Source organism: Doryrhamphus excisus, linkage group LG5 (genome assembly GCF_037039965.1).
Source record: "Doryrhamphus excisus strain RoL-2023G ecotype Guam linkage group LG5, RoL_Dexc_Guam_v1.1, whole genome shotgun sequence".
Taxonomy (NCBI): Eukaryota; Metazoa; Chordata; class Actinopteri; order Syngnathiformes; family Syngnathidae; genus Doryrhamphus; species Doryrhamphus excisus.
In genome coordinates this window covers 5,910,779-5,925,785 of record NC_136361.1, presented here as the reverse complement: position 1 = coordinate 5,925,785, position 15,007 = coordinate 5,910,779, and the positions used below count along the sequence as shown (strand labels likewise).

General features: G+C 39.4%; 1 protein-coding gene across 9 annotated transcripts in view; it reads left to right on the top strand.

Moving 5' to 3' along the window:
* slc12a7b (solute carrier family 12 member 7b) overlaps positions 1-14,569 on the top strand; it is a 60,216-nt gene extending 45,647 nt beyond the window's left edge. For 6 of the 9 annotated variants that reach the window (XM_058059565.2, XM_058059568.2, XM_058059567.2 and 3 more), the window contains 13 exons: positions 78-176; positions 558-677; positions 848-952; positions 2,651-2,819; positions 2,947-3,142; positions 4,054-4,223; positions 4,558-4,689; positions 6,516-6,623; positions 6,852-6,962; positions 9,019-9,194; positions 10,693-10,707; positions 12,043-12,176; positions 13,168-14,569. In XM_058059565.2, the coding sequence (XP_057915548.2) occupies positions 78-176; positions 558-677; positions 848-952; positions 2,651-2,819; positions 2,947-3,142; positions 4,054-4,223; positions 4,558-4,689; positions 6,516-6,623; positions 6,852-6,962; positions 9,019-9,194; positions 10,693-10,707; positions 12,043-12,176; positions 13,168-13,259 (1,627 nt within the window). In that variant the 3' untranslated portion in view covers positions 13,260-14,569. The remainder of the gene's footprint in view (positions 1-77; positions 177-557; positions 678-847; positions 953-2,650; positions 2,820-2,946; positions 3,143-4,053; positions 4,224-4,557; positions 4,690-6,515; positions 6,624-6,851; positions 6,963-9,018; positions 9,195-10,692; positions 10,708-12,042; positions 12,177-13,167) is intronic. The other 3 variants (XM_058059570.2, XM_058059566.2, XM_058059571.2) reach the window with 3 other exon arrangements.
* The last annotated feature ends 438 nt before the right edge of the window (positions 14,570-15,007 follow it).

The window sequence follows — 15,007 nt, the reverse complement described above, 5'->3', positions numbered from 1 at the left end:
TGTGTTAGAATGTGCTGTAAATGCTCCATGGGCCGCACTTTGGGCACCCGTGGCATAATGCATTATTTTCTCAACAGGTTTTTCCTCATGTGCTACCTGTTTGTCAACCTGGCCTGCGCAGTCCAGACTCTCCTACGAACACCAAACTGGAGACCACGCTTCAAATATTACCACTGGTCTGTGATAGATGATCTATACTTAATTATTCAGAGGGCAGAATATGGAAAAGTCCATTGAAACCTTTTAGAGTTCCAACTATTGACCTAATTGATGTTTTCCCCCTCCCGATGCCTATTTCAGGCACTCACACACCAATACACCTCAGAATTAAGATTAATTCCAAAGATTAATTAACAAAGGCTGCAGACAATACCTGTCATTTTCATCATTTCACTCCACGGTTAAGCCTCTTCGCTGTCCATTCCAAAATGTGTTTCCTGTGCCTCCACTAATGAGGCAAAAAAAAAAACTGTGACACAGTTCTATAAATAGTTCGGCTTTGTAATTAGTGGACTAAGTCTTGTTAATTAATTGTTTTTTCTTTCTTTCTTTCACAGGACTCTGTCCTTTCTGGGAATGAGCTTGTGTCTCGCTCTAATGTTCATTTCCTCCTGGTACTACGCCATTGTTGCCATGGCAATCGCTGGCTGCATCTACAAATATATTGAATACAGAGGGTGAGGATTGCAACAAATGTATGCTAGCTTGTGGGGCTAAAAGGTTCCTAAACATGTCATATCCAGGGAAAGATGGATATGGAGGATGAATGTTTACCTTAGCTAACTAAAATGTGTGATTTTTAAGTAAAGTTAAGTATGTAATGGTTATAATGTGTTTGTTTTATCAGGGCGGAGAAGGAATGGGGTGACGGTATTCGAGGGCTGTCGCTAAACGCCGCCCGCTTCGCTCTTATTCGTCTTGAGGACGCCGCCCCCCACACCAAAAACTGGAGGTACTGAATACGAGTACAGTACTTTTGAATTCGAAGGCAGTGTTGTAGAGTTTGTGTGTGTGTGTACTTGTGTTATATATTTCGGGGGTTCCTGAATACAAATCTTCTGTATCGCCCGTGATAAATTGTTATTTTAAAATTTGCACTGCACATTGGACAAGTGGTTAGCACGCAGGTCTCACATCTAGGATACCCAAGTTCAGTTCCACCTCTGTGCACACGTGGGTTTTTATTCGGGTACTCCGGTTTCCTCCCACATTCCAAAAACATGCTAGTCCATAGGTATGAATGTGAGTGTGAATGGTTGTTTGTCTATATGTGCCCTGTGATTGGCTGGCCACCAGTCCAGGGTGTACCCCGCCTCTCGCCCAAAGGCAGCTGGGATAGGCTCCAGCATCCCCTGCAACCCTTGTGAAGATAAGTGGTAGAAAATTAATGAATGAATGTTACGTAACAGGCTGCACGGCGAGCAAGTGGTTAGCACACAGGCCACACAGCTAGGAGACCCGAGTTTGATTCCACCCTCGGGCATCTCTGTGTGGAGTTTGCATGTACTCCGGTTTCCTCCCACATTCCAAAAACATGCTAGGTTAATTAGCGACTCCAAATTGTCCATAGGTATGAATGTGAGTGTGAATGGTTGTTTGTCTATATGTGCCCTGTGATTGGCTGGCCACCAGTCCAGGGTGTACCCCGCCTCTCGCCCGAAGACAGCTGGGATAGGCTCCAGCATCCCCCGCAACCCTCATGAGGATAAGCGGTAGAAAAATGAATTAATGAACTTCATGACTAAAAAAAAAGTTTAGTTTGAACCATCCATTTTAGGCCAAAACCAGGGGCCATACTTTGGCAAATTGCTTCCTGGGACTCTAACCAAATGAGGCCAAAAAAAACCTTCACAGATACTAGACACATGGGTGATGAAAAATTATGAAGGATTTTATCCAACGTCATTAGGATGCGGACGGAGCATGCCGTCAAACTTTGCCATCATTGAGACGATTCCTCAATAACATAGACAGATAGTCGGCCATTTTAGTATGAAACATTAATGTTTAATTAATTAATGTAATTGTTCATAATTGAACTCCACAATTGTGAGACCTCCATGCATACAATAATGATGATGATGATGATGATGATGATGGTCACGGAAATAGTCACAGCATCGTCCACTGGCAACAAGAAATGACCACAATGAGCCTGAACTTGAACCTGAGTCTGATTGGTTTTATAGCCTCGGTGCGTTTGCTCCATAGAACAATGGCATGAATGGAGTGAGACCTTTTTGTATAAGTCATTGTTTCTGTGTGGAGGCAGGGATGCATACCCGCGCCTTCCATTCCAGTCCAAATATTATATGAAAAAAGTCACAAAAAGGATAGATAGTAATTTGGACAAATAATTTAAATCATTTTGAATGAATAATAATAATAATAATAATAATAATAATAATAATAAATACATTAAATAATTTAATTTAATTTAATTTAATTTAATTTAATTTAATTTAATTTAATTTAATTTAATTTAATTTAATTTAATTTAATTTAATTTAATTTAATTTAATTTAATTTAATTTAATTTAATTTAATTTAAATATTTGAAATAATTAGGATACCACTGCTGTAAACTAAGTCAAGAATCCAATCTTCAGTACAATTAAATGCTTTTTTTTTCCCCTTCCCTGGCATCCAGACCTCAGTTGTTGGTGCTCTTGAACCTGGACTCGGACCAAGCGGTGAAACATCCTCGTCTGCTGTCATTCACCTCTCAACTGAAGGCGGGGAAAGGCTTAACGATAGTCGGGAATGTACTGGAGGGGACTTTTCTTACCAAAGAGACGGAGGCAAAGAGGGCTGAGCAGGTATGGCAATTTTTTCCTGAAGTGATCAAAAAAGCCTGTGGGACGTAGCTTTCAATCCACTAGGTTGTATGTAAACCCCCCCGCACCCCAAAAAAGTGGACCCACCCGTAAATATAACTCTTTCCAGAACATCAAGGCTGCCATGTCGGCAGAGCGGACCAAAGGTTTCTGCCATGTTGTCGTGTCTTCCAACCTCCGAGATGGCGTCTCTCATCTTATCCAGTCGGCCGGGTTGGGAGGCATGAAGCATAACACCGTCCTCATGGCCTGGCCTGGAACCTGGAAGCAGTCCAATGACCCGCAGTCGTGGAGGAATTTCACAGGTAGTGATGAAAAAAAGATGAAAAATGAGAATAAATGATAAACCCTTAGATGCACGAGTGACTGGACCCATACTAGAATCAATGCGTTTTATGCCAATTTTGCCATTTTGGTTAGGAATAATCACTTGTATGATATTTAGTATTATATTTAGGACCGCACAATAATAACTTCATGTTAAAAACATCTTAAAAAAGAAAGAATGAATGCCACAGCATCTCGATAGGATCCACAGCAGAATATCTATCTGTCTATCTATCTATCTATCTATCTATCTGTCTATCTATCTATCTATCTATCTATCTATCTATCTATCTGTCTATCTGTCTATCTATCTGTCTATCTGTCTATCTGTCTATCTGTCTATCTGTATCTGTCTATCTATCTGTCTATCTGTCTATCTGTCTATCTGTCTATCTGTCTATCTATATAGATAGTTCCATCCATCCATCCCTATATCTAGTATATATGTATCTATCTCTATATCTATCTTTCTATCTATATATCTCTATCCATCCATCCCTCCATCCCTACCTCTCCCTCTCTATATCTCTCTCACTCTATATCTCTCTATACATCTATCTATCTATCATCTATCATCTATCTATCTATCTATCTATCTATCTATCTATCTATCTATCTATCTATCTATGGTTGGGGTAGTAACACAAAAACAAAAATTTCTTAAAATGTATAAAAGGTAAGTTAAAAATGTGAATGGCATGATATCAAAAGCATGTTTTTGAGGAATACCTGGAATATGAAATGATAAAAAAAATTGCATTATGAAGATATTTCAAGAAAACAACCTGACTCATGCATCGAAGGGTTAATAATGCATGGTATGCTGATTACTGGACTAGTTGAGGAAGAGGCTGTTATCATGTTTTTCTCCATCCATCCATCCGTGCAGAGACAGTGCGGGAGACCACATTTGCCCACCAGGCCTTGCTTGTGGCAAAGAATGTGGACAGCTTCCCCACCAACCAGGACCGCCTGGGCGAGGGCACCATCGATGTGTGGTGGGTGGTTCACGACGGAGGCATGTTGATGCTGCTGCCCTTCCTGCTGCGACAGCACAAGGTAGGCGGGCATGTGTGGTACGGTACGCTACGCTACGGTACGGCACCATACAAAAAATTACATGCATGAATCCCAACCAGTTCACTACAATTGTATCTGCTGCCATCTAGTGGAATTATTCATCACTATGAATCACTGGTATAGACAGATGAACAGGGATTCATGAATTGTACTAAAATGTATGCGTGTGCCTTGCATGTTGGGGATGATTGGGTTGATAATTTACACACGGATACACACAAACATGCATAGCCTACTGTCATGTGATTGGTTCTTTACAGTCACATGAGTTGCATTCAAATTCCTAAATCTGTTACCTAAAACTCTTCTTCAGGTGTGGAGGAAGTGTAAGATGCGCATCTTCACCGTGGCCCAGATGGATGACAACAGTATCCAGATGAAGAAAGATCTCCAGACCTTCCTTTACCACCTGCGACTCAATGCAGAGGTGGAAGTGGTAGAGATGGTAAATGGCACTTCAAATGTGGAGAGGATGTGCTGAGGAAAACCTAATCTACAAGAGGCGTTTTTAGCGTGTAGCATACTTTTTGGGTTATCAGGGAATATTTGGATTAATTTTAGTGTCACCTGCAATGCTAACATTCAGCCGCTTATCCTCACGAGGGTCACGGGGGTTGCTGTAGCCTATCCCGGCTGGTACTTTTACAATCAGTAACTGTTACATTTGTTCACTTCCTGCTTTCCTTTGAAGATATCATTCATGTACAAGTTGAAAAGTTTTGGTCCTAGTATTGACCCCTGGGGAACTCCGCACGTAATATATGAACTTGCAGATTCATTCATTCATTCATTTTCTACCGCTTTTCCTCACAAGGGTAGCAGGGGGGTGCTGGAGCCTATCCCAGCTGTCTTTGGGCGAGAGGCGGGGTACACCCTGGACTGGTGGCCAGCCAATCACAGGGCACATATAGACAAACAACCATTCACACTCACATTCATACCTATGGACAATTTGGAGTCGCTAATTAACCTAGCATGTTTTTCTTGGAATGTGGGAGGAAACCGGAGTACCCGGAGAAAGCCGGGACAGAACATGCAAACTCCACACAGAAATGGCCGAGGGTGGTATTGAACTCGGGTCTCCTAGCTGTGAGGTCTGCACGCTAACCACTCGACCATCGTGCAGCCCCAATGCTATAAAATGTATAATTATAACAGCTCATTTAGAAAAAATATTTTATAATGATTTACCTTGAAAGCCTTTCTTTGTGTCATTTGTCCACTTGATGGCACTGTTGGCTTACCCTCTACATCTGCAACCAAACAACTGCTCATGTAGGGTTTTTTTTCCATCAAAAGGAAATTGTCACGTTTCAAGGTCTATAAAATGATAAAACTCCTCACAAAAATGATGTAATATGGAATAAAATAAGAAAATTGCTCACACAGATGATGAAATGAGGAATAAAATGACTCAAAAAGGAATAAAATTATAAAATTACTCACACAAAATATGTAAATGATGTAATATGGATTAAAATGAGAAAATTGCTCATACAAATGATGAAATGAGGAATAAAATGACTCACAAAAAGGAATAAAATGATAACATTACTCACACAAAATATGTGAATGATGTGATATGGATTAAAATAAGGGAATTGCTCACACAAATGGTGAAATGAGGAATAAAATGACTCACAAAAGGAATAGAATGATAACATTACTCACACAAATTATGTAACAAGGTATAAAATAAAAAAATTGTCACACAAATGATGCCACAAGGAACAAAACAATACAATTACTGATGAAATAATGAAATAAGGAATAAAATGACAAACATAATCACAAATTATGTCAGAAAAAAGTAAAACCATAACATCACTCACAGAAATTATGTAATGACGAATTCAAAACAACAATAAACAATAAAATTACTCACAAAAAGGCTGAAAATGATAACATTAATCACACAAATGCCGCAGTAATGAATACAATCATAATCCGGAATAACAAACAAAAAACAGACTGCGTACATATATTTATACTGTATATTATACTGTATATTCTGTATATTTTGTATTTTCATTCTTTTTTAATAGTGTCTGCACTTACTTCACCAAAACAAATTCTTAGTATGTGTTTGATCATACCTGGCAATAAACCATTTTCTGATTCTGATTCTGATAAAAATGCTCCCCAAAAGAAATAGCAGCATATTATACCTGACACAAATGACGTAGTAAGGAATAAAAGCTCGCCATGTTGGAAGGTCTGTAATGGTTATCATGGCTGCTGGTGGTGATGTTGAATTTCTCCTGTGTGCAGCACGATAATGACATCTCAGCGTTCACCTACGAGAAGACCCTGGTGATGGAGCAGCGGTCCCAGATGCTGAAACAGATGCAGCTTTCCAAAACGGAGAGGGAGCGAGAGGTACAAAAAGCCGTCTTTCGTATTCCCCTTTTTAACGTTTCCCTAACTGATCCAATAATTCTACAGTTTGATATGAAGGTTTGTTTACATTTGGCATCCCGGTGGTTTAAAAGCACGCTTCCATTATTCCTATTGTACGGTTAAAAACACAACTCAAATGACAGCCGGCCCCCCTTTTCCCCCCTGTTTATCTGCCATCACCTTTCCGGGATGTGCCGCCCCGCTCAGATTCAGAGTATCACTGATGAATCGCGTAACTCAATCCGGAGGAAGAACCAGGGTGCCGGCCAGGGTGCGAGCCGGCAGTCCTCTCCGACGGAGGACACACAGGAGGATGAGGTAGTAGATTCTGTCACCCCTCAGTCTCTCTGTTGGATGACCCCGCTTTCACAAAGTGTAACCTTCATTTTCATTTTTAAGGGCTACTTTGTGAATACCCTAAATTTGCCGCCCGAGTCTCCATTATATGTAACCCCTCCCTCATTCAAATCATTCCATAATACATTGAATGAAAGAATGGACAGTATTGTCACCTAAACGCAACCTAACATACAGTATATCATATCTTTAGGTCATTTATTATGATGATACAATGTGACAATATTGTCTATTTTATCATAACTTGAGTCACCACCCAGTCATTTTATCTCCCTTCCACCTTAAATGTCTCACAGTGACCTTGAAGTGACTTTCAATGACAATAACAATAGTATTGACTTCATTTTCACCCCACTTGGCACTACTGGGTCCTATTCACCAAATGATCTCTTGATGGACTTGATTAATTATAGTATGTTTCAATTGGTAAATTTGTGACTTGAGGTGCTAATATACCCGTTTTTTCACAACAATTTATATTTCTTTTAAGCATAATTTAAAAAACAATAATATCGTTTTTATCGATATGACTGGATTTCATGCAGAGGTCTCATGTTTCAAGATGGCGCCGCCCGAGGGCAAGCTAGTTACGTTAGCTCCGTGTCTCCTGCGGCCTTTTTAATGTTTAATAGAGTTTTATTTATTCCTTCCTTGTTGTTTTTGTGTCATACCGACCCCTTAAGTAAGTGTGCAGCTATGGATATTCATCTTATTACGTTTGTAGCTTGCCGTTTACGCCATTGTTAACACTCGGGAGCAGCTGTTAGCATTTGTTAGCATACTCTTAGCTACGTCAAATGGTCGGATATCCCCGCGGAAATATGGAAGGCGCAGAGGCTGCAGAGCGGAAGTGAATGGCGGAAAAGACGGCCCTAACCTAGGCTGCTGACACTACCGTGAGTGCACCACTATCGCACAATATTGAACAGTATATTTTACTTTTTGTATATTTATTTAAAAACGAGAATATACTATTTTATTTCAGTTGCTCTACCAAAATATATCGGGGTATTAGTTTTGTCATACTATGGTCAATTATACAAATTAGACTCACCAGGCTTCTGTATTTATATGGTCGGTGATGATAAATATTCGTCTCCGCTGGGACTCGGTGACTTGAGGTGCTAATTTAGCCGTTTTTTCACAACAATTGATATTTATTTTAAGCAAGATATCAAAAACAATCATACAGTTTATATCGCTATGACTGGATTTAACGGGGAGGTCTCATGTTTCAAGATGGCGCCGCCCGAGTGCAAGCTAATTACGTTAGCTCCGTGTCTCCTCCGGGCTTTTTAATAGTTTTATTTATTCATTCCTTGTTGTTTTTGTGTCATATCGACCCCTTAAGCAAGTGTGCAGCTATGGATATTAATCTTATTACGTTTGTAGCTTGCCGTTTGCGCTATTGTTGACACTCGGGAGCAGCTGTTAGCATTGGTTAGCATTTTCTTAGCTACGTCAAATGGTCAGATATCCCCGCGGAAATATGGAGGCGGAGAGGCTGCATAGCGGAAGTAAACGGCGGAAAAGACTGCATCAGCCATGTTTACAGTCTGTCGTCATGAGATAGAAGCGCTAACGGCGCTAACCAAGCTGCTGACACTACCGTGAGTGCACCACTAGCGCACAATATTGAACGGTATATTTTACTTTTTCTATATTTAAAAAATAATATTTTATTTCAGTGGCTCTATCTAAATATATCGGGATATGAGTTTTGTCATGTCATGGTCAATTATACACATTAGACACACCAGGCTTTTATATTTATATGGTCGGTGATGATAAATATTCATCTCCACTATGATTATTATTATTATTATTGAGAAAGGTCACTGGTGAATGAGGTCCTTTGTTGGGTAGATGGTAAAGTATCGTGGTGTGTGCTTCCCATCCTATCCCTTCTGTGGCATGCATCCTCCATTTTGATACGTTCTCTCACTCACATGGACGTCCCATCCCGTCATCCGGCTGGTGCGTGTATGTTCTCAACTCGTCTCCATGTCCCCCTCAGGCGCAACTCATCCACGACAGAAACACGGCCTCCCACGCCTCCATGAACGACAAGTCCGAGGCTGGACCCGAGCGAGTTCACATGACCTGGACCAAGGAGAAGCTTTTCACCGAGCGCGGCCGCAACCGCGAGTGCAACTCCAACGTGGCCGTGCGGGACCTTTTCAACATGAAGCCGTGAGTCACTTAAAGGCTACTATGGGATATCGATTGGGTTGCTCTCCATGTACACATATACACGCCATTTTTCATGAAGCCACGCCTCTGCCGAGGTACCTAATATCAGGATTTCAAACCAGAGCCACAACTTCTACATCCCAGCAAATAAAAGTTGTTCCTACACCAACAGCAAACAACTCGAACCGCAATCTCATCTGATGATATTCGACAGTTATAAAAGCATCAAGACCCTTTTTAATAGGATTTTTAGCAATTGCAAAACACATAGAAATGATGAAACGAGGAAAAACAAATGACATCATATGGAATACAATGATGAAATTTCTCACAGGAATGATGAAATATGTAATGAAACCATACGATTTCTCACACAAAAAGGAATAATGACGTAACGTTACCCCCACAAATCGTATAATCAGTTAAACGATAAAATTACTCACAAAAAGGAATAAATCGATAAGATGACTCACCTAGATGATTTAATGAGGAATAAAATCGCAAAATTACTCACACAAATGATGAAATATGGAATGAAAACATACAATTTCTCACACAAAAAGGAACAATGTAATAACGTTATTCCCACAAATGATTTTACTCTGATAAAATGATTAAGTTACTCACAGAAATGATGTAATAAGAATTAAAATGGTAAAATTACTCGCACAGATGATGTAATATGGAATGAAAACATACAATTAATCACACAAAAAGGAATAAAATGAAAAAAATTGCTCCCGCAAATGATGTAATAAGGACTTAAAAGAAAAAAATATGCATACAAATGATGTAATATGGAATGAAAACATACAATTACGCACACAAAAAGGAATAATGTGGTAACATTACTCCCACAAATGATGTAATAAGGATTGAAATTATAAAATTACTCACACAAATGATGAAATAAGAATAAAATTACTCACGCAAAAATTAAAATAAAATGATAGCATTACTCACATGCAATAAGGAATAAACCAATAAAATGACCTACAAATGATGCTTTGAGGAATAAAACTCCAAAAATACTGACAAGAAGGAATACATCAACATTATCCTATGTAAATAATGACATACTGAATAAAACAGCAAACATACTCACACACAAGGGAATAAAATAACATCACTTACATAAATGATGAAATAAGGAATAAAAACAATGTAATTACTCATAAAAAGGAATAAAATCATAACCGTACTCGGGTAAATTATGTATAAAATGATGAAATAATTCACACACACATGGTGGAATAAAATGAGTGTGTGCATGGCATGAGCGTTTAGGCTGCACCGGTGAGCACGTGCATGCACTTTGGGCCGTTCGTCCGGGTTGCACGGCCGGCCCACATGCACACTAATGTGGACTAACTCCCAACAAGTCATCCACACAGCCGTAAGGCGCGTGTGGGACCGTTAGAAGCATGATATCAGTTATCTGATATTGGATGCATCTAAAGCCTGTCTCTGTGATTCTGTCCCATTTTTCTCCTTCTAGAGAGTGGGGGAGCCTGTAAGTTGTATTCTCTTTGCTCTAGACTATATGTGTGTGTGTGTGTGTGTGTTGTTAGTGTCCTCCAGCGCATGTGCTTTGTGTGTGTTTATATTGTATTCATGTGATTAACCCGCAAATCATATCAGTCGCTATTATAAGCAAACTTGTGCTTTCCATCTCCTTATTTAGAAATTGAATTTTAGAAAATCTATTAACGGCCTTCTAAATACAGTTTTAACATTAGAGCTCCCCAAACCTGAAATAACACCCCTATAGTCACTTTTACGCTTACGTTACCAAATATAGTCAACATATTTTTGTCGACACATAAGACAAGGGTGTCCAAAGTGGGCCACTGCACATTCTCAAAATTTAATTTAACAATAAAAAATTGAAAATTCAGCAGTTGTTTAACAAGGACAAAATCACATTATGAAAAGTTGCAATTTTACAGGGAATAATGTAAAAATATTTTAGTTTGTTTTAGAAAGTTGACATATTAAAGAAAAAAGGTGTTATTTGGGGGGAATAAAATGGAGTATTGTATGAACTTTTTGTGAAATGAGGTTGCAGAAAAAGTTATGTAAATGAAGTCAAAATGGGATGACGGGAATTAAGTCGTAGCTGTAATTTTTAGGAGAATAAAGTCAAAATATTAAAAGAAAAAAAATCTATGATAATAATGTCAGAATATTGCAAAAATAATTTCAGAAACGTAATTTTTGGACTAAGGTTCAGGGAAAAAGACAAAATATTTTAGGAATAAAGTCATAATATTTAAAAAAAATAAAGTTTACAAAGTCTAAATATTGGAGGGGAAAAAACACAAAAATGGGAAAAAATAGCAATACTTGTCATGGGCTTTTTCACCGATATTACGTCATCTAGACTCACATGTTAGCATTGGGAGAGCTTCCTGTTTGTGTACAGTACTTCCTGCCGGGGCTATTGTCTCATTGATGTAACATCACTGACACCTAGTGACCAGTTTGGAGTACTACATATCTAAATGCCTTATAATTGTATTTGACTTCATTTAGATATTTTTATACTTGAAAATGCTTATGATATTTGCTGTAATATACATATATATATTTTTTACTAATAACAGGCCGTATCCAACCACCAAATGACTTCATTAATTGTGTATTTTTTTTAAGTTTGAAGAGCAATGTTACCAAACTCTGAATGGAAAGCAGAACTTTTGCGTCATTAATGTTTGACCGACACAAACCTTTAACCTTCTATTTGTTACATACTAAGTTCTTTATGATGCATTTCTTTTTTTTTTCTGGAATATCTTTGAAAGTTTCTCTCCCCTCTCTCCTCACCACGACCTTCTCGTCCAATCAGGAATCAAACCAACGTCCGTCGCATGCACACGGCCATCAAGCTGAACGAGGTGGTGGTGAACAAGTCGCAGGGAGCCCACCTGGTTCTGCTCAACATGCCCGGACCGCCGAAGAACCGGGGCGGAGACGAAAACTGTATCCTTGAAAGTCCGCTTCCATGTACATAGTGTAGTAAAACATGTATAATAATATCATTAGGGGGTCTCGGTGCCTTCTCTGAATAGACACTATAGTTTAGATCAGGGGTCTCAAACTCAATTTACTTAGGGGCCACTGGAGCTCGGGTCTGGGTGAGACTGGGCCGCATCAGGTTTTCCAAAAAAAAAACAAACGCATTTATTAAAAACAAAAAAATAAAAAAAAACTTTGCTTTGGTTCCAATTTTTTACAATAAAAGCTCTGATAAAACATTCCACTGTTCTCAAATATCTTACTTTTTTTTATCTTACTTATTTTTCTACACAAAATAAGATGAAAAATAAATAAACAAATCAATAATAAAGAAAATCAATCAATCAGTAATAAATAAATATAATAATAATAATAAAAACTTAAGAAACCACATATAGTTGGTGGGTAGACAAATGATTTTTTTCAGATTAAAATGAACAAAGCATTATTAGAGCCCTGTAGACATGACAAAACACGACTATAGTCACATTTATACTCTTTTTATTTACAACATATTGCGCAACTGCAGGGTCTTGAGACACATGCTAACTCGCAAACTAGAGAGCTTGCGACCTAAACGGTAGCCTTCAAGTTATTTCCTTTAAACTTAAATAGCCAAAAACTTACCACTTCCACATGGATAGGGAGGATAACTATTAACAGTTATTTAACCTTTAACATGAACATTAATCAAACGTAATATTTTCTGGGTACATGATAGCATACAGCATCCATATCAAACTTGCGCGGGCCGTACTAACATTAAACTTTCATATCAAGGCGGGGGCCACATGTTTGAGACCCCTGGTTTAGATCCTATAGTGAAGTTCTAAGTATATATATATATATATAATATATAATAGCAATGTTTAGCATGTCTATGAGTGTATGCTTTTGTTTTGATAGTCTGTTTATGTGCTTCTGAAACCCTCCTTCACACCACTCCCCCACCCAGATATGGAGTTCTTGGAGGTTCTGCTCGAGGGTCTAAACCGGGTCTTGCTGGTCCGAGGCGGCGGACGCGAAGTCATTACTATCTATTCTTAGAAACCCCGCACAGACACAGACTGACACCAGGCAGTGGGGGAGTTTTATTTTCTGCATGGGGGAACCAAGCCCTGAATTTGGGTCCTTTTTGAGACGGAGGTGAGGTTAGTAGGGCCTCAGGGCGTGGGGGGAGAACAAAAACAGGAGACGGGAAGGCCGCGGCGTTGTCAAAAGGCCGGCAGACGTTACCTCCGCCAAGGAAACACATAGCATAGACACTTTATATATATTTTTTCCACTTTCTTCCACCGTGAGTAGATCCCCGCTTATTTTTTAAATATAGGACTTCAAAATAAAGTGGTTGGATGGCGCTCTCTGCAGGAGAGATGGCGTGCTGCTGCTATGAATCCAGCAGAGGGCGCTGCCATCCCAATTATTGAATACTGTACGCCTGTCACATCTACACAGTAGACTAGTGCTGTATCAGTATCATTTTAGGGCTTTTTTAATGTTATTCACGTTTAAAACAAAGCGGGGATCTAAAAATCCTCTCTGAAGCCCCTCCCCCTCACAGTGAAGTGAAGCATTATGGGTTCTGACTTTCTGCAAGCTTTTTTTTATTATTTACGCGATCAAAGAAAGTCACAAAAAAACGGAGCGCGGTGTCGTCAACGGCCAAAGCTGGGGACAAACACACTGGCGGACATTTTTTTTTTTTTGCACTACCCGTCATCTCGCCACTTGAGGCGCGGCCGCCGCTAATGATGCTATTTCCCGCTCCTTCCGCCGCAAGCATAGCTTAGTGATGCCGCACGACGACGGAATCGGATGGATTGTTCAGATGAATGTGTAGGAGAATGTGCCAAAATCATTTGAAGTAAAGAAACTGTGGAAAGCGCGGCGTCACGTTGGAAGAGCTACAAAAAAAGAACGCCCAACTCCCCCCCCCCCCCCCCCCCCCCTTGTTATGCGCCACAGTTTCTTTCAATGAGCAGTATTATATTTTTTTAAGTTTTCCTGCAGTTCTCTGGTGGTCGTTATGGCGTCGTATTTTGTGTTGTTATTGTCTCGTTCTTGTTGTATGCTTGTGTAATCCCATAGTCACGCTCTCTCTCTCTAGCGTGGGGGGGGGGGGGGGTGTCCATCTTGGCTCCGATACTTCTTTTTACAACAGTTGGACCCCCCGGCTCTAGTGCTGTCTTACATTCTAACTGAACTTCTGTTACTTTGCGTGTTTGTTGATTTTTATCCAAGGAGGCGGGAAGAGGAAGCATGCATACACCGAGACAGGAAGCCCACCTTTTTACAAATACGGCAACATTTTTTTTAGTCTCACAACAAAATTAAAAGTCTAGTTTAAAAAAAAAAAATCACAACTCAAATGATGAAACATTTATTTTTATCATGAAATATTCCCAATAAGAAAAGAAAATGGCGACTGGAGAATGTTATCTACCTCAAAGGTGTCATGGAGGCTTGAAGACGACTAAAACTGACTGAAGCACATCTGTTTCACACGGAAGGGAAAAAGGAAGACGTCTAGATGGCCACAGATGCAGGGTGGGTGTGTTTGTGTGTGTGTGTGTGTGTGTGTGTGTGTGTGTGTGTGTGCGCGCGCTGTTGTCGACTGGTGAGCCTTGCAGGCTGTAACAGGAAGTCACTTTTTGTGGGAGCACACATAGAGACGGTAGCCATGTAAATTATATTTGTGCCTCTCGGAGTAACTATTAAAAAAAAAGTGCTGAAATAAAACTTGAAGTTGGTGGTGGTTTAAGTACTATTTATGTGTATATTTAAAATATATATAG